At 42.6% G+C, this 20,002-nt stretch overlaps 6 protein-coding genes across 6 annotated transcripts; 4 read left to right on the plus strand and 2 right to left on the minus strand.

Moving 5' to 3' along the window:
• The first annotated feature begins 436 nt into the window (after positions 1 to 436).
• LOC128707822 (uncharacterized) lies at positions 437 to 2,221 on the plus strand. Its single transcript, XM_053802779.1, has 3 exons — positions 437 to 502; positions 561 to 702; positions 780 to 2,221. The coding sequence occupies exons 1-3, from the start codon at positions 437 to 439 to the stop codon at positions 2,219 to 2,221; spliced, it is 1,650 nt and encodes a 549-aa protein (XP_053658754.1).
• Positions 2,222 to 2,554: 333 nt separating this feature from the next.
• LOC128709327 (zinc finger and SCAN domain-containing protein 2-like) lies at positions 2,555 to 4,249 on the plus strand. The gene is given in 5 exon segments (XM_053804314.1): positions 2,555 to 2,615; positions 2,618 to 2,682; positions 2,755 to 2,873; positions 2,952 to 3,260; positions 3,262 to 4,249. Coding segments are annotated over 5 exon segments (1,542 nt in total).
• Positions 4,250 to 5,343: 1,094 nt separating this feature from the next.
• Positions 5,344 to 11,237, plus strand: LOC128709329 (phospholipid-transporting ATPase ABCA1). Its single transcript, XM_053804316.1, has 7 exons — positions 5,344 to 5,523; positions 5,978 to 6,098; positions 6,185 to 8,348; positions 8,422 to 9,158; positions 9,223 to 9,555; positions 9,649 to 10,979; positions 11,055 to 11,237. The coding sequence occupies exons 1-7, from the start codon at positions 5,344 to 5,346 to the stop codon at positions 11,235 to 11,237; spliced, it is 5,049 nt and encodes a 1,682-aa protein (XP_053660291.1).
• A 1,385-nt stretch (positions 11,238 to 12,622) lies between these two features.
• On the plus strand, positions 12,623 to 14,067 carry LOC128709334 (pachytene checkpoint protein 2 homolog). Its single transcript, XM_053804325.1, has 3 exons — positions 12,623 to 12,675; positions 12,745 to 13,421; positions 13,502 to 14,067. The coding sequence occupies exons 1-3, from the start codon at positions 12,623 to 12,625 to the stop codon at positions 14,065 to 14,067; spliced, it is 1,296 nt and encodes a 431-aa protein (XP_053660300.1).
• Positions 14,068 to 14,174: 107 nt separating this feature from the next.
• Positions 14,175 to 14,870, minus strand: LOC128709337 (uncharacterized). Its single transcript, XM_053804335.1, has 3 exons — positions 14,694 to 14,870; positions 14,468 to 14,632; positions 14,175 to 14,399 (listed from the first exon to the last, which is right to left on the minus strand). The coding sequence occupies exons 1-3, from the start codon at positions 14,868 to 14,870 to the stop codon at positions 14,175 to 14,177; spliced, it is 567 nt and encodes a 188-aa protein (XP_053660310.1).
• Positions 14,871 to 16,141: 1,271 nt separating this feature from the next.
• LOC128708697 (PH domain-containing protein DDB_G0275795-like) lies at positions 16,142 to 17,594 on the minus strand. Its single transcript, XM_053803676.1, has 4 exons — positions 17,564 to 17,594; positions 17,408 to 17,494; positions 16,518 to 17,336; positions 16,142 to 16,401 (listed from the first exon to the last, which is right to left on the minus strand). The coding sequence occupies exons 1-4, from the start codon at positions 17,592 to 17,594 to the stop codon at positions 16,142 to 16,144; spliced, it is 1,197 nt and encodes a 398-aa protein (XP_053659651.1).
• Between the last annotated feature and the right edge of the window lie 2,408 nt (positions 17,595 to 20,002).

Consider the following 20,002-nt stretch of genomic DNA (forward strand, 5'->3'; position numbering starts at 1 on the left):
CTCACAGTAGTGACGTTTACTATTTTTTCTCTCTTGCCAGCTACCCTCTCGCACTCGCCGTTTCCTTCGGTCTCTTTTCCAATAACAAAGGACAGAAATGTCATCTGATTTTACGTTGACATGCCGGCAGCAAAACATTGGGGCAAATTTGGCTGAATCCTATTGCGTGAAACATGAAGAATTTCTGTATTGATAAGAAACCATCGAAGGCTTTCCTATTTTTCGTTCTGTTGCTCTGCGAAAGAATGGAAAATTACAAAACAGAAAAATGGTTTTTTTGCCGTGTGCATACACCTCAGTACAATATCAGACATACAACAATCTTGGGCATTTGGCACATTCCATCTGACAACCAGCAGTAAACATAAGCTAACAGCACGAGGAAGGAAAAATTTCCCCGGAGCAGTGCACGGAGCATATAACAAATCGGAAAATCATGGGAAAGCTCAATGTAACAATACTTCGGTATCTCACGAAGGAAGATTTTCGAATCTTAACAGCGGTAAGTAGTGGAAACTCAATGCTTTTGATTGCAGTTGATATCTATCTTTCTGGTGCAGATCGAAATGGGCATGAAGAATCACGAACTTGTACCGGGAGTTCTGGTGGCCGCTATTGCAAGCCTAAAGAGCGGTGGAATTCATAAATTGTTGCGCGAACTGTGCAAACATAAGCTCCTTACGTACGAACGAGGCAAACGATGTAAGTAGTGACGATGTGTTTTGTAATATTCCGTTGAAAGATTCTTTTCTCATTCGATTCCTTGCTATCGTTTGTAGTCGATGGATACCGTTTGACGAATGCCGGATATGATTATTTAGCGCTGAAATCGCTTACACTACGCGGAGCTATTGCCGGATTCGGCAATCAGATTGGAGTCGGCAAAGAATCAAACATCTACACAGTGGTGGATGAGGAAGAGAATTCACTGTGTCTGAAACTGCACCGTCTCGGTCGTATCTGCTTCCGTAATGTCCGTGAGAAGCGTGATTATCATGGCAAGCGTCGTAAGATGAGCTGGCTTTATCTGTCGCGCATTTCAGCAACGCGCGAGTTTGCCTACATGAAAGCCTTGTACGATCGTGGCTTTCCCGTACCGAAACCGGTCGATTTTAACCGACACTGTGTTATTATGGAGCTCGTGAATGGCTACCCGCTAACAAACGTGTCCGAAGTGGGTAATGTCGAAGCACTGTACGACGATTTGATGAATCTTATCGTGCGGCTTGGAAATTGCGGCGTTATACACAGTGATTTCAACGAATTCAACATCATGATAACGGACGATCAACGTCCGATCTTGATCGATTTTCCTCAAATGGTTTCGACGTCACATCCAAACGCTGAAATGTACTTCGATCGAGACGTGCAGGGCGTGCGCGAACTGTTCCGAAAAAAGTTTGGATACGAGAGCGAAGATTATCCACGATTCGGCGATCTGGAGCGTGACGACGAACTCGATCGGGAAGTGCTCTGTTCGGGGTATGGTTTTACGCAGGAAATGGAGGACGATCTGATGAAGGAATATCACGATGAAAACCGGTCACAATGTTCGGAAAACGACCTATCAGACACCGATGAAGATACAGATAATGAAACGGCAGATCAAGAAAATAATCAGCATGATGAGCATGCCCTTCTCGATAAGAAGGAACTAGAGGAATGTCGTCGAAAGTTAGAAGAAGAAATGAAACTGTCGGAAGGCAAACAGCCGCAGCCGGATTCGAAAAAGAAAGAACCGAACGCCGCTATTTTCAGCTACCTCAAGTCATTGTCCAACCAAGAAGAACTTGAAATGCCTGAACGCAATGAAGAGGAAGAAATTGAACCTGACAATCTTAGCATCATTCAGCAACGCCAGATAGAGGAAGATTGTCCTTCCACAGAGCATTTGGTGCAACCGGATTCACAAGGCAACATCGAATCCGATGATCCTGAAAGTGAGCCGGAAGATAACACGATTGATACAAACTCACGGCAGTATCGTATGGCGATGGTGAGAAAACTGCTGGATGATGCGCGAAGCGTTCGATCCTTTTCCACCACCGCCAGTACAATAGCGCCGTCGATAGTCAGCAATCGTATAAAAGGAGATATTCAACAGCGGGAAAAGAAAGACATGAAGAAACGGCTCGTGCCGAAGGGTGAAGCGAGTGCCGTTAGACGAATGCGGAAGGATAATAATGCGATATTGAATGAATATCGTGGATGGGAATTTTAAGGTGATTAGAGTGGGATTGTTTCAAGATGAGAAATCCTTCACAACGTATGATTCAAATACCCGTTGCATACTAATAAATGATAGATTATTTGCTTCCTTCATTAGTCCTATAAAAATATGTTTCTATTTGAAGTGATAATCAAAGATTTAAAAAATAGAATTTGTTCCTGATGAATCGCTTGTTTTGCTCTAGAGCGACGTGCTGACAGTTGTAAACGTCTTCAACAAAATATAAACAAATTAGAATGGACACGACGGTGCACGGAAGAACAGCGTTGCAGAGAACTTTGCTATTCCTTTGAATATTGTGTCGTTCTGGGTTTGGTTTTCGCCATGGCCACTGAACTTAGCTGTAACATGTGCCGTTTCTGCTTAAAGCAGACCGATTGCACTAGAAGTTTTTTAAGTTGTTCAATTCCGAAGAAGAATGCAGCCAGTTACAAGTGCTTTTGGGGACAGAGGTAAGCAAAAGTATCGTTCTGTTCAATAATCTTGCCAATTCTGCTAACGATCAATGGCGATTTACTTAAAAGATGCTCCCTACCGATGAATATACAAATGTTTGCACTGAGTGCGAAACCAACATCAGTCTAGTCTTCAGCATTATGACCGAGATTCGAAGAATAAACAGCATTTTCTGTTCACTTTTGCGGTAAGTAAAAACGTATGATAACGTGAAGAGTTGTTTGTTGTTGAAAAGATCCTTTTTCAATTTATTTTTATCCACCAGTCTACAGCAGGAGACGAAGTTGCTACATACAATCTATCAAGAATCAAGTATGCATACCTCATACGAGACCGATATATTGGAAGAAGCTGGTACGGATGAGCCAAGCAAAATGCAAGTTGAAAAGCTCTCGTCCGACGATGAAGAATATTTGTACGAATATAACAACGAATCGATAGGAATCGATGGAACCACATCGAGAACGCATCGAAACGATCAGGAACATAAATGTTTCATTTGCAAATCGTTCACCGAGACGAGCCACAACATAAAGAAACATCTTGATGCATCACATAAAAACGTTGTCGTTCCCACACAAGTGTTTGACAACATTAAGCAGCATTTTCGAAAGGAACGATCATATGCTCACCCATCAATGGTCGACCGGATGTTTGTACTGTGAAAACATATTTCAGTCACAGACAGAACTGAATTTACATCAAAAAGAATGTACGGGATATCAATGCACTGGTTGCAGCCAAAGCTTTTCCTTCATTCATGACCTGTTGCGACACAACTCCTGCGGGGCGACTGATGAAGAACGCTTGTGTAAGATCAGCCACTTGATAAATGTCGATGGTGATCTTGATAAAAATGAGGATTTGTGCAAACATATTGGACAGTTTCATGCAGAAGAGCAGGAAATGAAATTCCAAAGGTGTGATCTGTGTCCCAAACAGTTCACCTCTATTGCCGCTGCCCGGCAACACCGAGCAGCACATAATACAAAAAGTACATTCCAAGAGAAGCCCATAGCTACCAAAGTTATACCAGAGCGTTCAAATGAATGTTTTATTTGCCGGATTAGATTCAAATTTCATCGCGATTTGCTACAACATCTAGCAAAGCAGCACGCGGACGTTTCCGTGAAACTGTACCAATGTGCGATATGTGATAAGAAGTTAACCACTGAAGCCAAGCTAGAGAAGCACAACTACAATACGCACCAAGGCCGACAACCGAAGTACTTTTGTTCGTTCTGTGGACGTTCGTTTAACAAACGAATCGCGCTGCAAGATCACGAAAATAGTCACCGTGGCAGGAAAACATATCACTGCAACGTTTGCATTCGTGATTTCACGTACAAAAGCTCTTTCGATCGGCACATGCAGGTTGTGCACAGTGACACCAAGAATTTCACCTGCGAGTATTGCCACAAAAGCTTTAAACGGAAACCAACGCTGACGGTTCATTTACGATTGCATATGGGTGAGAAACCGTACCAGTGCGAACTTTGTAGCCGTCAATTCACAGATCCTAGCTCGTTTCATAAACACAAGCACAGGGAACATGGACTATAATTGGAATTGCACACACAATTCTATCTATAGTGCCTCCATTTAACATGTGTCATCACAATCTGAGAAAGTTTCTCTGCTCAATACACGTGTCGCGACGAACGAAACTGGAATTATAAAGAAATGATATAGTTCCGGTACTCAAACATGCCTTACTTACTTTTCGTACAGCGAATTAGACTCGCCAGGCTGGATCGGTGGACTGGTCATGTCGTGAAAATGGCACAGGATGACCCAGCCCGTAAAGTCCTGTTAGGTCGTCCACATGGACAGAGGTGTGGTACACGCACGACGGTGCCACGATAAGTGCGCCGGATAAGTAAGAAAATTTGAAAAAGTATTTAAATCGTAATGTTATAGTTAACATAGCTAAATGGAACAAAAAAAGACTACAATACGATCTTTAATACCTTTCTGGGAATTAATATTTCGTTTGGCTCATAAAATACAAATAAACCCATGAGTAGAGCCGTCTAGTAAACGGATTCTTCAATTTAGTTCAAGCTTGTGGCTGTTGCTCATTCATTCGTTATCAGTCCAAAAACCACAGCATCGCTTCGAGCGGAGATAAGCAATCATACATGGCATGTCTTCGTTTAGAAAAATGATTTTCGATTCACTATCTATTAGAGCACATACCAAACTTACAAAAACAATATGATTTCTTGCTCCACCAATTTCTAGCCAAATCGTGATAGATTTTAGCCAACACGAAAAAAGATATTTTGCATGACGGTCGATTGGGTTTTTCAAAGACAGAATTTGTGTGATGGCTGTCAAGTCTTGCAATACAGCCTTAGCGGCACTTCCGCGACGTTAGCGGCAACAGCGAAGTAGAAATATCCTGCGAACAGTGAATCTCCCGAGTTCCCTTTCGGTAAAAATATAAAGACAATTCGAATAGGTGCCATTTTTGAGCTCACGAATAATCCACCCCCGGATAATCGACGATCGACGTATACAGCTTTTGTTAATTGGGTAGCGTGCCGCAAGCAGACGCTTGACAAAACAAGTCATCCGAATAATCAATTCAGTTGTGGTCAATTCGTAAAAGATGACGCTCCACAAAAAGTAAAACAGTGAAGGAGGGCGTAGAAATGAGTCGCCTGTTGAAATTATTTTGTTCAACAGCGCTAATCGAAAAGCGGCGACATGTTGTGCGATCACTCGTACACCTCTTGTTACCAATTGCTGTGACCATTTTTGTAATCCACGTACCACAAAGCATAATCGCGTCCAACTCATCAGTGAATAATGGAAATGACGTCGTTATTCAGGCAAGCTAAAGCAATACTGTAAATAATGGGTGTATTAGGTCAATCGGCTCTGTGTGCTCCAGCATTAGATTCTAGCGCTCAGAAATCAGTGGTTGTTCGAATCCTGCCGTTGATATAAGCAAATACTGTTTCTACTCATTTGTTTGACGTTTTGTATTTTATGCGTCCGTATTTCCCTTATTTTAAATTTAGCAAAGTAATGCGTTCTCTACACGCACGCAAGGAAATTATCAGTTAACGGGCAAACCCCGGATCGCGTTGCACGATTAACATGAACCCTACGCGATAGGGTTCGTGTGGTCCGATTAGCTCCAATATATTTTGCAGCTTTATCACGTACACAACCGGAAACTCATGCGATGAATACATTAATAAATTTGTTGATGCGATAGTCACTAACGATTTGTTAACGATGGAACGGAAATAATGGTGTGTTGTTTCTTCCAATACGCAGGATGATTTGGCTGATTACTTTCCCGGTGAGCTGGTCAACAAAATATACTACACCCCTCGAACCGAGTTGACCGAAACTCTCATGGAAACCGTGCGGCAACGGCTGTATATTGTGGACGAACGTAAGATACTGGCATAGCGCAATACTGACAAATATTGCTGCAGCTGGAACGACTACTATTTATGGAAATATTGTTTTTTTTTTTAGGAGTGGTACCTTGTGCTACTGATACTGAGATGGAATTTGCCCTGCTCGACAACCCGTACATATGTTTTGGACTGAACTTCCAAAACATATCTGGAAAATCATTGCAGTTCGTTATACGTACGAAAAACAATAACTTTCGCACGGATTTCGTTTACTCGCAGGACGTATTTTCGAGCTACCAAAAGCGAGACAACGAGTATGTGGAGAGTGGCTTTCTTGCGCTCCAGAATGCTGTCGACCAGTCGTACGTGTCGATGCTGGCCAAGCAAAATAAGAACAATGACGTACCACGACTGCAGGTGGCCTATGGGCACATTCCCGTAGACGATAGCAGAGGACCGCAGACACCACCACAAACAATTCATCTCATGACAGGCTTAGCTATAGCATTCTCAATCATGGTCATATTCGCTTTGCTTCTTCCCATGGTTGAAGAGCGGGCCAACGGTACTAGAGAGCATTTGAAAATCGCTTGTTCTGAAAGCTATTGGAAGGAAGCAGCTCAGTTTATTTTAAACTTTCCTCAGTTTTTTGTGGTTTTTTGGATATGCCTTGCAATAGCTCTTGGAACTGGTTTTTGGGGCGTGACTGTAGCACAGTTTCTGTACCTTCTGATATTCAGCATTTTCGTTATGGCGAATCTGATTACATTCGCCTTCTTCCTGAGCACTACCCTTGAATCACAGACCGTGGCATTGGCAGTGGCACCAATCATATTTTTTGGACCATATTTTCTGTCAATGTCGTGCAAAGAGCTAGTGTCACTGTTTTGCCTGTTTCCCGTAGTCGGTTTATGCTACGCAGGACTTATATTTGATGTATTTAAATCATCTGGTCATTTAGTTCAAGCTCTTAATCTATTCACCGTGGGTTATCCTGGGCTAGATAATATAAGTTTATTTCTTGTGTTGGTCTATCAGCTGTTGGGAACGGTACTTTGGCTTTTTCTATGGTTCTACGTTTCGAATGTGTGGCCCGGGCGGTACGGTACTCCGAAGTCTAAAGGGTTTTTCTTTTCGAAAAGCTATTGGATATATTGTAATGATGGGCTAAGAAATACAAACAAAATTAACGCAGAAAGCGAAAAAAATTTGCAACGCAACTCAAGCTACAACAATGAGGTGAGCGACGATGTCGAAATGAGTCGTATACCATATATGGATGAGGAATCTAACCAGAGTACAATAGAAGAATATCGACTGCCCTGCGAAGAAACACCTACCACTGCAGCGGTGAAGAATGTTGTAAGGATTTCTAATTTGAACAAAACCTACAAAGGTCGCACGGGAGGTGCCAAGATAGCGGTAACAGATTTTTCGCTCTCTATCTATAGCCATAGTGTTACCGTACTGCTCGGGCACAACGGGGCAGGCAAGACTACGACGATGAACATCATCACCGGACTATTGCCTCCCACTTCTGGAACGATCGTAGTGGATGGAGAACATGATCCCAATCGATACCGTCAGAGAATAGGATTTTGCCCACAGCACAATGTGTTGTTTTCGTTTCTAAACTGCCGGCAACATTTGGAGTTTTTCGGGCGTTTGAGAGGGTTGAATGAGGCCGAAGCACAGGAACAAGTGCGGATCGTGCTAGGAAAAGTAAATCTACGCGATAAGAGTGAATCGCTGGTACATACGCTGTCCGGGGGCATGAAGCGTCGGCTTTGTCTGGCAAATGCTATCATTGGCAACACGAAGCTGCTTATTTTGGATGAACCGACATCCGGTTTAGATCCGGAATCGCGCCGTGATATATGGGACGCTTTATTGAAATTGCGCCAAGATCATACAATTTTACTGACGACGCATTTCATGGAGGAAGCAGACGTACTGGCGGACTGGGTAGCGATTATGGAGTACGGCAAATTGTTGGCGTTCGGATCACCATTGTATCTAAAACGGAAGTATGGCAAAGGCTACACGTTAAAAGTATGCAAGGGGAAGCATTTCGACCAAGAAAGAACCTGGAACGTGATCCGAGATCACGTTCCAAACGCTATCGTTCGAGATTCGGTTCAAGAAATATTAGCCGTTACGCTGCCATACGACGATGTGGCACTATATGCGGCTATGTTGAAAACCCTAGAGGAGGAAAGGGCTAGTCTAGGCATCGAAACAATCGGCATGGCCGATGCAACACTCGAGGAAGTATTCCTAAAGTAAATATCAATAATTGAATCGTAAAAACCAGCTATGTTTTTGTGGACTAACGTTACTGCAATATACTTACAGTTCCTGCACAATCAAAAAGGAATTACAACATCATCAGGAGAGTGTCGATGGTCCAATGAGGAGTGCAAATAGCGAGAAGGATTCAATGAAAATTGAAACTTTGAGTGAAACCGGAAACACGATCAATGTTTACAAAGCTATTTGGCGCAAAAAGAGCATCCACATAAAAAGAAACAAACACATTTACAGTTTCTTGCTATCGCTACCACTGTTGGTGACAGCATGCTGTTTTTGGTTCACATCCAGTACCATCGATGCTGCGAAAACCCTTCCAGGAGTAACGTTAGATGCAGAGGCGATCCACCAGGCGCGTGGGGTGTTTGTCATCAATCACGCAGCTGATAGCACTGATAACCACGCATTTGGAAACCTCGCAGCTATCCAATCGGACTTCGAGCGATCCTTTATTAATGGTGTAAGGATGGTGGTGAAGGCAAATGTTTCCTTACTAGATATGTTTCAGCAACAAATCGCAGACGACTACACAGATTACCGCGATCAGGTTGTAGTAGGAATTGAATGTAACGATACCAGCGATGCCGTAGAATGCCAGGTGTTGTACAACAACAATCTCATACACAGCACAGGAATTTCGGAATCTGTCTTTACAACACTATGTCTGCGGTTCTATGCGGACGAATCTGGAGCAACAGTAAATACGGGTAATATTCCTTCAACGCGAAAACAACTAATAGACATCAAGACGCCTTTCTACTTTACAGAGTTAATCTCGATAGGTAATTCACATGGTCGAATACCATGAATACAGATAATAACGCTCTTTTTGCTTTGTTTCCACAGCGTTCTTCTTGTATATGCCGATATATCTGCTAATGCCTTTGCAAGAAAATTTGTCCGGCTTTCGACAGCTTCAAAACATAACACGAAAGGTATATTTTACCGGGACTTATTTTTTCGACATGGTTCTACATACGCTAGTATGTTCGCTAGTAATCGCGCTCGTGTACTTCGTGGATCATACAGAGGTATTTGACACCATGTCCAAGTGCAGCATATTTGTAGCAATCTTAATCTACGGCTACCGTGCACTGGTGGTGATTTACATCATCAGTCACTGTGTGGAGAGCAGCAACACTGCGATCACAATTATGAGTTATCTTATGATTGTCGGAGGTAAGACTCAACTTAATGTTTGGTGCATTTTAGTAGGATTACGTTTTTATGTAATACGTTTACCTTCAACGTTGATTTTACCCTCAATTGCAGTGGCTGGCGTCTTAATGTTGTGCAATGGATACGATGATATCGAGAACAATGTCATCTGGATTGCAATATTTCTTCTCGTTCCCGAGTTTGGGCTCAAATTCAAGATGCGTTTAGTGTACGAAAATCAAAAAATTTTAACCTATCAAAAAATGGCCATACAGCAAAACAGGGCTGCCGCGGTCGCAAACAAGCTGATATATCCAGAGGGGTTTTTATTTTTACTGATTGAATTTATTGAATTGGTAGCACTAACATACCTCCTTAGCGAAGTAATGGAAAACATTTACAGAAAAGAAAAGATGAAAATAAGCAAAGAATCGGCCGGAGAAAACATCCGCAAAGCATACCGACACATTAGCCGTTCGATATCGCGAGAGGATGAACGATCACGGATCCAGAACCGCCATCCAGAAGCTGGTGGACGCGACGAAACCGACAGTCCAACAACACCCTCCACCGATGACGTGGATAGTGAAGTGCAATTGGTAAACAAATTGATAAGCACAAAGGAAAACATCGAGCAGTACGCGATCATAGTGAAAGGTATGAAAAAAATGTACTCCCACCACGAGGCTGTGAAAAGTGTGAGTTTCGCTGTGAAGAAGGGTGAATGCTTCGGATTGCTCGGAATGAACGGGGCCGGAAAGACGACTGTCTTTCAAATGCTTTCACGCAATCTACCAGCATCGGAAGGGACCATTTTTCTGCAGGATTGCGAGGTACGCGAGGCGGACGAACTGAAATACCGCCACCAGTATGGTTATTGTCCGCAATTCGATGCTCTGCTCGATTTTATGACGGTGTACGAATTGGTCGATTACTTTGCACAGCTTAAAGGGGTCAAGGCGCGTGAGGTTCTTATAGAAAACTGGCTGGTGAGATTGGACATCCTGCAGTACAAGGATCATACATTGAACGAATGCTCGGGAGGGACAAAACGCAAGGTAAATACAATACTGGCTCTGCTCGGAGGCCCACCGGTGGTACTGTTAGACGAACCCACCACCGGCGTTGATCCAAAATCGCGACATTTCTTGTGGAAAACGATCAAAACTATTCAGCGGAAAAATCAAACAATAGTGCTCACGTCACACAGCATGGATGAATGCGAGGAGCTTTGCAATCGGCTCACTATAATGGTTGATGGGCGTCTTCAATGTGTAGGAACCATTCCAGACTTAAAGCAACGGCATGGGCAAGGATATAACTTATGGATAAAGTTGAAGATCGTCTTAATCGATGCCAACAATGCAGAGTCTGTGTCTAAACCTAAGCCTTTGATTGATGCGGTGATAGAGGGTTGCAAAGCTTCATTGCAAGAGGAACATCAGGTTTGTAAGCAAGCATATAAATATCGTTAGCAGTAGTTGCATTATTAATGATTTTCACATTTTTCCTTTTTGCAGGGTTTGCTAAAATTCACCGTAAGTCCATCTCTCGAACTATCTGAGCTATTTCGTCAAGTCATAGAGCTTGAAAAGAAACATAGTAGCGAAATCGAAAATTATTCGATTTATGAATGTTCTTTGGAAGAGGTTTTTCTTCATTTTCGACAAAAGAAAAAAACAACACAATTGCAAAATGTGTAATGAGTTTCAAAACCGTAGTTACATCTGTTACCAGCTACGTTCGATATCCGTGCCATTTGTTTCGGTTCGTGAGCCGCCTGCTTTGAACCGCGAACCGTTACCATCGTATGCGTGCTATTAGGTACGAATTAAATGTAGTCACCATCGAAAAGTATCTCTCTACCAAAATCTATTATTGTTGATAATTCTAGAGTACTCTAGAATACGCTGTGAATAAAAATGCAATGGTAGCAGCAAAAGTTTCGGTGTTATCGATAGGTATGTGATTCGTACGTAATGGCGCACATACGATGGTAATGGTTCGTGATTCAAAGCAGACGGCACGATTCTAATGTAACTGGTAAAAGGTGTATTTGTCTAAGAGACCGCGCGTCCATCCGTATTTCAACATTGATTAGTTTCGATCACCAAATGCAGCGTTATCTTGTAGCCAAAGATTATTTAGGACTGAACCTCGTGAGCTTGCAAATTCTTTACATTCTATACAATTCATTGAACGAGTACGTTTGACAAATTAAGGTTTTCTGTTTTTTTTTTAATTATAATAAGTAATTGCACTATATGCTTGTGGCTCAAATTGCGCACTATTAACGACATTAACAGAGACAATCAAGCGATTGCCTCGCCTTCTGTGGAGTAAACTGTTGCTTAACCTTCGATATTGTGTTATCGCACTGTAGCTTCAGTGACACTTTCAGGATTGAATAAAATATTTAAGAAGCATAGATGATTTTCGTTTTACACGCGATGACCATAACCCCAAAACGCGTCGAGCAAAGAGGATATGATTATGCATCCACGAGAGATGGGCAATCCGTAGTGGATGCTAGCTCCACTCCAACTCCGAAATTCCGGATTCGATTCAAACATGCGGTGCGCAAACGTGGTCATAGGTCATGCGATGAAATCATGTCATCATGTTCAGACCTCGCGGTGGGCTGCAAGTGATAGCAAATACTCTCCTGATACATTATGCTCTCACTAGGATAGGGGTTGACTCTTAATGTGGCGGAGTTAGATTAATCCGACTCCGTAACCAATGGATTTTACCCAACACTAGTGTACACCACCCTGTGCCAAGGAAAGCTTCCATATTTGAAGAATCGTAGTGTGTTTCATAAACAAATGATGACAGCTGAAGGTTTAAACATGGCCGTTGAAAAAAAAACGACATAAATTTGCACGAGATTGCTAGCTTCGCCAGAGAACGTGTACGAGTGAACAGGCTAAGCTACGCTAGCACAAATTGAAAAATATAATAGCGTTGTTTTCAATTGTTATCTACTGTACGATTTGGCAAGTTTTCATATGCGCAAAGAGGATAACAAAACATCAGTTTTTATAAACATTGCATCAAGAGTATAATTTACGGACCCAGATCAACGATGAACGACATAGTTGCTCCAACCATACAGATAGAGGTGGCTTGCAGCCACGGGTATGAAACAGCTTCTGCATCAAGAAATTCTCCAGCAATATTCATTGTTCTCCGTTTGTCTTTTTCCAGATTTAATAAAGCGGAGCAGAGCTGTTTGGTTTACCAGCACGTGCACGACATTTTAGAAGAACGCGAAACTATTCAGATGGGCACCACTTTCACCATACCGGTGCCGTTCGTTGTGCAAGTCGAGGTGTGCACGAACATCGATCAGTACATGGTACGTTCGGCGCTGCAGTTCAACTTCTACGTTCTCCAGCAGACACCTACCGTGGCGGAAACTATTAAACATTGTTCGGAAGAAATGGAAATATCCCAACACATGTTGCTTCCGTCCGAAGAGTTGCACGGCCTGTGGGAGAGTTTGATCTACGAGGAAGGGATAAAGGACAGTGTGTTAGCGTTTGCCGAAAGTTCCATGCTTTTTACACGCAAGGGCGTGGATAAGAATTTGATCACCTGCAATCGTCTGGCACTGTTTCACGGACCACCGGGCACGGGCAAAACGAGCCTCTGTAGGGCCATCGCTCAAAAGTTGGCCATTAGGTTGTACTCACAATACCGGCACGCCCATCTGGTGGAGATCAACAGCCATAGTTTGTTTTCTCGGTGGTTCTCCGAGAGCGGCAAGCTGGTGCAGAAAGTATTTAGTGAGATTTTCGGATTGCTAGACGATGAGCATTCCTTGGTCTGCGTGCTTGTGGACGAGGTAGAATCCATCGCATATTCTAGGGAAAAAATTTCTTGTAAGTTTCCCATGCTTAATGAGGATTGCTTTATTTTCTTGTTCTAATTTTTAATTGATATGCGTATTTGACTTTCGCAGCAAACGAACCGAGCGATAGCATACGGGTAGTGAATGCCGTGCTAACTCAACTAGATCGTCTACGTCATTTCCCGAACGTATTCATCCTCGCAACTTCCAACTTGACGGACAGCATCGATACGGCGTTCCTTGATAGAGCCGACTTCGTGCAGTTTATAGGTCATCCGACGGAACGCGCCATTTACGAAATTTATCGTACGGCTTTGCACCATCTGCAAACCATTGGTGTTGTTGAAAAGGAAGGAAAATCAAATCGGCGATTGTCCGCATCGGCGTTTGACAATATACCGAGCTACGAGGTTGCCATAGATCCAGGAAGGGCGAGTTGCACCGTACTCGACATTTTGCTACAGATCGTTAAACTGTCGTCAGGACAGAGCGGTCGAACGTTGCGCAAAATTCCGTTCCTTGCGCATGCGCTGTTTGTGAAGAAGGAAACGGACAGTATGCTGAACTTCCTCACCGCCATGCGTCAAACAATTCGTAAGGTACAAAGTGATAAGTGCCTGCTGGCAAAGGGCAACTTATCGGAGGAATGTAATGCCACATTGCATAAATCGTTATGAATCGTTTCATTGCTATATACGAAGAAGATCTTATTTTTTATTCACTATTATATTCCTTCATTCATTCAAAAAATCCATATTTTTGGCTGGTGTATTTGAGAAGTTTGTTAGGTAATGAAGCTGCAGCCGACGTACTCCCTGTGTACTGCACACATTAGGCTAATCAAGAGCAGAAGCCATGCGGTGGCATGAAACGCGACAATGACTGCTCTATAAAAGATGTTCAACATCACTCGAATGCTGCCATTCAGTGCGATCGCGTAGCAAGTGTCCAAACAAAGTAAAGAAAGGCACAATGGCAGAAGGTGCACTACTTCTTCTACATGTAGATACTGCAAAAGAGACACAATAAAACGTTTTCAATTCTTACCATTTAATTGCTCACTTGAGCGTATCTTACGTGAGAAATTTGATACCAAATGTAGCCCTGCACCAGCAAAGAGTTTGTCTGCCATACGATTAGAAGATAGTGAAGGTATCGTTCCTTCGTGAGCGACTCGGCCGGGTGTTTAGCTTGAACCGCATTTCGTGTCAGTAAAAACACAAACGAAGCTAAATTATTTATCTACAAAAAAGAAGATAAAATTAAAATATGTCCATATTTCCATAAATTGCTTGAAACTTGCCAAAAGTAGCGTACAACACGAGAGAAGAAAGATTCTTACATCCGAAGGATTGGGCGGTAACCATGCAGAACATATCTCCGATAAAGTGCAGCTGGCCGACAGTGGCAGATAGGTAAGCGGGAACGTCCAGCGTGCCACTGGTAATGTACAAAACCGCGTTTCAAAGCTTAGCCTCATACCTTTTTTTTGGCAGCAACTTTCGCGCACTGTAAGTCCTGTGTCACTTTCTTCTGTATCTGATCGATTCGTCTTGCGTTTCATCGGTTACTACGATTCGAAAAAAATATAGAAACCCGAAAACAATTGCTTCCCGCTCCCTGACACAAGGGGGTTTCTTGTTTTGTTTTATTCATAAGGTTTTGTTTGTTTTTGTTTGATAATATCATAATTCTAAACGTTCTAATCCTAAAATTTGCCACCTGCTTCTCGCATATATGCTGTGTAGCATTTTAGTTCCCTAGAGGCTGATGCCAAATGTGTGTACAGTGAAAAACAAAACACTTTGTCATACATGCGCTGCTGTGTTCCCGTGTTCCCCCGCCATACGAGTTGCATCGTTTTATATGGGATGAAAATGAACATTTAAACAGTATAAAAACAAAACAAAACAATTCTATAACTAATATACAGCGCTCTGCCGAAGCTTTATGACTGGGCGCCGACGAATTTACATTTTGAGGTTCTTAGTAAAAAAAGGACATTTGCTTCACTCAAGAATTTTTGATTATTCGTCCTATTTGGGTGTGCCATTTGTGGCACGTGTTTCGAGTTGTGCCATTCTCTGTTGTAGTTTCGTATGAGTAGCTGTAACTGGCACTTCTAAAATTATGTTTTTTTTTTTTACTAGTACGGTGTTCTGATACTGCCACATTCAGCTAAGCGTTATTCCGACCAACACCCCAGAGATGTGGTGAGTTCGAACCTAATCGAGACCAAATTCTTTCATCTTGCAGGGACTGTCCTTTGTGGCTGCGAATTTTATACACAGTAGGTCTCGTAAAGCTTCAATACAATCAGCTTCATACGACAGTATCATGATGGCCGTTGCAACACTTTTGAAACTGATGAAAGAAGATGATCTTATGCTTGGATCAAATAGCTGGATTACAAGACTTTTGATGGTCAAATGGTCAAATATCACCGCAGGTAGGTGGTTTAGTCCTGTTCATATTCAACTTTATCTAAACCTTCCGTATAAACACCGAAGAATTGTATTGGATTTGATACCTAAAACAAGCGGGTTACAAAACGATATGAAAATCACGGATCCGCAAAACAAAAACCAAACCTAAAACACAAGTGCAGAGTACCGCCGATGGCCATGAGTGATTAGAAAGGAGGGAGAAGAATTGCTACGATGTTGGCTAAAAAAAACTACACTTCGAACGTTCGTACATCGTCCCATTTCTTGCTCTGCCAGAATGCTACATACTGCACGCTACCGTACACTATTCGAGCACTAACGCACTATTGTCGCAGCTGAGCGTGCTGATGGTCCCTGACGGGGCGTTCGTGCTGGCACTGTTGCTTGTCCCCAACGGAGAGTGCATGATCGGTTGCAGGGATTGGGGCTGCTGCAGTTGCGATTGGCCGCTTTGTTGGTTTCGTTTCGTTTTTACCTTAGCGTGTCGCTTGTGCGATCGTTCGATGGCATCCTTCATCTCGGTCACATACTCATCGTACTTCATTTTGTCCTTAAACCAAGCGACTATAAAGAAGAAACGAAGAAAAAGGGATTGCGTTGTAATTCTATTCACGGCAAAGAATCGGCTAATGCCTAGCTAATGCGGTTGCCATCGGTACGATCCGATCAGTTTTGCTCACCGTACAGCGAATCGCTAAACAGCACAACCGAGGATAGTTTAAACTTTTTCCCAGTGTCCCACGTAACCGCATCCAGCACCTCGTCACTGACTATCGACGTTAGCGCATTAATTACAATGTTTTGGTCACAGTCCAGTCTTATTTTGGTGAGATGCTCGAATAGCTTGTTGTACAGAGACTCGTCGCCACAGATGCTTTTGTTCAGCTCGATAAGCTCCTTCAGCGAGCGAATCGGGAACTTGAAGCACGATTCAATCTCCGCGTTCTGTGTAACCGTTTGCTGCTGCTGTTGTTGTTGCTGTTGCTGTTGCTGTTGCTGCTGCTGCTGCTGCTGCTGTTGCTGATGATGTTGCTGAATTATTTGGTTCGTATCAACTGCCGTCAGCTGAGCCCCGGGAGCGGCCGTCAGTGTCGCACCCGTCTCCTGCTTTATCGTCGTTAGACGGCTTAGACTCTGATCGGCCACCACCTTCAACAGTTCCTCGATATTGGACAACTTTCGCAGTATGAGTTTGATGTCCTCGGACTGGTTGCTGCTGCTTTGGCATGCTAGGTTTGCACTCGCCACCAGCCCGGTATGGGTCTGGCCTAGTGAAATGATGTGTTGCTGTGATGGCAGCTGCACCTGCACCGCATGGTTGCTTCCCAAGCCGACTGCCTGTAGCGATGTGCCGCTGGGACACGTTGTACTGTTACTGTTGCTGTTCGATGCAATGCCTACCAGTGTAGAGGAGGAGGACGGTTCCTGGTGCCGTACGCGCCGCAGTTCCTCCGAATCCATGCTATGCTCATCGTCGTAGTCATGGTCACCCGATGTAGCTGTAACAAGTAGAAGACGGTAAACGATCCAACTCACAGAATGGTAATATGTTCAACAGAGACACACTCACAAGGTTTCTCGTCGTGCTTGTCCTTGTCACGGAACTTTTTGATAATGATGTGTATGTCGTCCGAGATGGGGATTCGTTTCTTTTTCGCTGCAAGTGAACCAACAAGCGTTAATAAAAGAGCATTTAACGATTTCGAATCGTTCACGCGTCTCTTACATGTGGTGGCATAGTTGTGGCAATTGTCCATTTTTGCTTTCTTTCCCTACGCTGGTACCGCGTTTATCGTCTTCTCCGTTGTTGCTGTTGCTAGGTTGTTTTGTTTTTAGTGTGAGACAGCAAGCATCCGCCCGCTGCAGCCGTGTGCAATCGTAGCACGGTGCATAGACGAGGCGCGTATTTCGCTACTTCGTTCTTTTCCGGTTATCCGACTGGTACGGTTTGCCCTGTTCCCGGATGAAGGTTAGTTAAGCGAACAAGCACTGGGACAGCAACGCTAGCACATTGAAATTTGCTGGCTTCACGCAGCACGCAAGGAATGGGTGTTGCAAATTGATCAACAAACTTCTTTGCAAACTTCTTCCTTCACCAAATGGCGCTGTCAAAAAATGACAGCTATCAAAGTGGGGCTGTCAGGCAAATAGTCAGCGCTTCCTAGGTGATGTTATTCTGTGAACTGAATTGATTGCACTGCAATAGAGTGGTTTAGTTTTTTTTTATTTTACAGAAACTACAAGATTACTACTGAATTGTTGCCGTTACAATACATAACATACTCTGAATTTCCTAAGTTTAGTGAAAAACTGACGTCCAGTTTACACCGTCGACGATTCTCTCGGTAAGAACTTTCATCGCTAATGATTACTATTTTTGGACGCTGCTGGAGGCAACCCAATATCGCACGGTTTCAATTATGATCGCTTCTTGTTGTAAAATGGCCATGTTTACCACAACTGGTTTACTGGACATTGCCTTTTATCAGATCGTTTACAACGGTGCCTAATAGTCGTTCCTTGGTACGAGTAAAACGGTCTGGATGGGATTTGGTACCGGTCTGGTCTGGTCTTAAAAAATGGACGCCGTTATCAGCAATTAGAGATGAGAATAATCACTCTTTTCAATGATTTGAATCGGAGTCAAAGAGTGGGTTTAAAGATTTGAAACCTTTACTCACTCTTTTGAGATTCATTAAAAAATATTACACTGCATTTATGTTTTTACCACTCTTTTGCGTTTATACTCACTCTTACTCTTTGTGCCGACTAGAAACTCACTCAGGAGTGAGTAAAACTGTTTTATCACTCTTTGGATTATAATCACTCTGTAAGAGTGAGTAAAAGAGTATTATCACTCTTTGGATAATAATCACTCTGTAAGAGTGATGATACTCTTTTACTCACTCTTACAGAGTGATTATAATCCAAAGAGTGATAATACTCTTTTACTCACTCTTACAGAGTGATTATAATCCAAAGAGTGATAAAACAGTTTTACTCACTCCTGAGTGAGTTTCTAGTCGGCACAGAGAGTAAGAGTGAGTATAAACGTAAAATAGTGGTTAAAGGAGTCATAAAAACTCTTCGTGCTGATTTATATTCATTCACTCTCTCGAAGGTTTCAAATCACTCACTCACTCTTACTCAGCGTGCACATCTCTATCAGCAATACCCTAGGGTCGTCACGTTGTCTGTCTGAAAAATATTGGGTTTATTATGGCGTAGATGGAACGACTAGGAGTTTCGATAAATGAATTCTGCGACAAATATTTATATCCAAATATTGTTTTATCTCTACAAGTTCAACTTCACTTAATAACAATGTCATCACTTTTGGATTACCCTTGCTTCCCATTTTGCGAACACCCGATTCTTTCTTATGCATTTTGTTTGCTTATTGCTCCATTTATTTACGATCAGATTGATCTATTTAGGCGAAAAATAGGGTTATCGGTGAACCATAATCTACGCAATCTACTAACTATTTTTTCATTTATATTCAAGTTGTTGAAGTATCAAGTACGATCAAGTAACACATCCTTCGTTTACGGGATAGTGCCTCACAATATATGTACAATCTTCTCGCAGACTAGCTGCTCCGAAGTACGCTTAAATTATATCCAAGGTAGAGATACTAGAGCTCGCTTCAATCATCTTGCATGATCTGCTTACTGCTGGTGTCTGGTCGGATCATAGGATTCATAATGGTTCGATACAGTTCTAATAAAGCACAGTTTATATTCTAAGGCAAAAAGTAGCGACAATTTGAACTTAAGAATAATGGATATACAATTTGAAACAATCTAACGATATGCAGTTCAATCTCAACCGTCCTCCAACAGCTTCGTGTAACAGCTTCGTGTTAGAATGGAAATAAATGTCCATCAATAAAACAAACTCCCCCAGCTGCTTTGGCCAAGTGTGCCGTTATCGATTACTTTGACTCAGAAATCACTCTTTAAGATAACGATTGTCTTTGATCTTCAACCGGAATAGGGATTTCTATTTTCTCGTCCTTTCAAGAAACATGTTACCCTCCTTACAAAGAAAATTGGTTATTCTACAATCACTTTGTTCACGTTACAATCTACAAACTACGACTACACACTCAACCAGTGCCACGTGTAGAAAATATATTAACTTAATAAAACATAACAACCCT

This window comes from Anopheles marshallii, chromosome 2 (assembly GCF_943734725.1).
Source record: "Anopheles marshallii chromosome 2, idAnoMarsDA_429_01, whole genome shotgun sequence".
Taxonomy (NCBI): Eukaryota; Metazoa; Arthropoda; class Insecta; order Diptera; family Culicidae; genus Anopheles; species Anopheles marshallii.

Excerpts from the sequence above, each read along its gene's own strand:
- LOC128707822 (XM_053802779.1), top strand. The coding sequence starts at position 437 with ATGGGAAAGCTCAATGTAACAATACTTCGGTATCTCACGAAGGAAGAT. Across the intron at positions 503-560 it reads ATTTTCGAATCTTAACAGCG|ATCGAAATGGGCATGAAGAA; the intron begins GTAAGTAGTGGA and ends TTTCTGGTGCAG. Across the intron at positions 703-779 it reads GTACGAACGAGGCAAACGAT|TCGATGGATACCGTTTGACG; the intron begins GTAAGTAGTGAC and ends TATCGTTTGTAG.
- LOC128709329 (XM_053804316.1), top strand. The coding sequence starts at position 5,344 with ATGAGTCGCCTGTTGAAATTATTTTGTTCAACAGCGCTAATCGAAAAG. Across the intron at positions 5,524-5,977 it reads GAAATGACGTCGTTATTCAG|GATGATTTGGCTGATTACTT; the intron begins GCAAGCTAAAGC and ends TCCAATACGCAG. Across the intron at positions 8,349-8,421 it reads CTCGAGGAAGTATTCCTAAA|TTCCTGCACAATCAAAAAGG; the intron begins GTAAATATCAAT and ends ATATACTTACAG.
- LOC128709334 (XM_053804325.1), top strand. The coding sequence starts at position 12,623 with ATGAACGACATAGTTGCTCCAACCATACAGATAGAGGTGGCTTGCAGC. Across the intron at positions 12,676-12,744 it reads GAGGTGGCTTGCAGCCACGG|ATTTAATAAAGCGGAGCAGA; the intron begins GTATGAAACAGC and ends GTCTTTTTCCAG. Across the intron at positions 13,422-13,501 it reads TTCTAGGGAAAAAATTTCTT|CAAACGAACCGAGCGATAGC; the intron begins GTAAGTTTCCCA and ends TGACTTTCGCAG.
- LOC128709337 (XM_053804335.1), bottom strand. The coding sequence starts at position 14,870 with ATGAGGCTAAGCTTTGAAACGCGGTTTTGTACATTACCAGTGGCACGC. Across the intron at positions 14,633-14,693 it reads CGTGTTGTACGCTACTTTTG|ATAAATAATTTAGCTTCGTT; the intron begins GCAAGTTTCAAG and ends TCTTTTTTGTAG. Across the intron at positions 14,400-14,467 it reads TTTGGTATCAAATTTCTCAC|TATCTACATGTAGAAGAAGT; the intron begins GTAAGATACGCT and ends TCTCTTTTGCAG.
- LOC128708697 (XM_053803676.1), bottom strand. The coding sequence starts at position 17,594 with ATGGACAATTGCCACAACTATGCCACCACAT. Across the intron at positions 17,337-17,407 it reads CAAGCACGACGAGAAACCTT|CTACATCGGGTGACCATGAC; the intron begins GTGAGTGTGTCT and ends TACTTGTTACAG. Across the intron at positions 16,402-16,517 it reads GTTTAGCGATTCGCTGTACG|TCGCTTGGTTTAAGGACAAA; the intron begins GTGAGCAAAACT and ends TCTTCTTTATAG.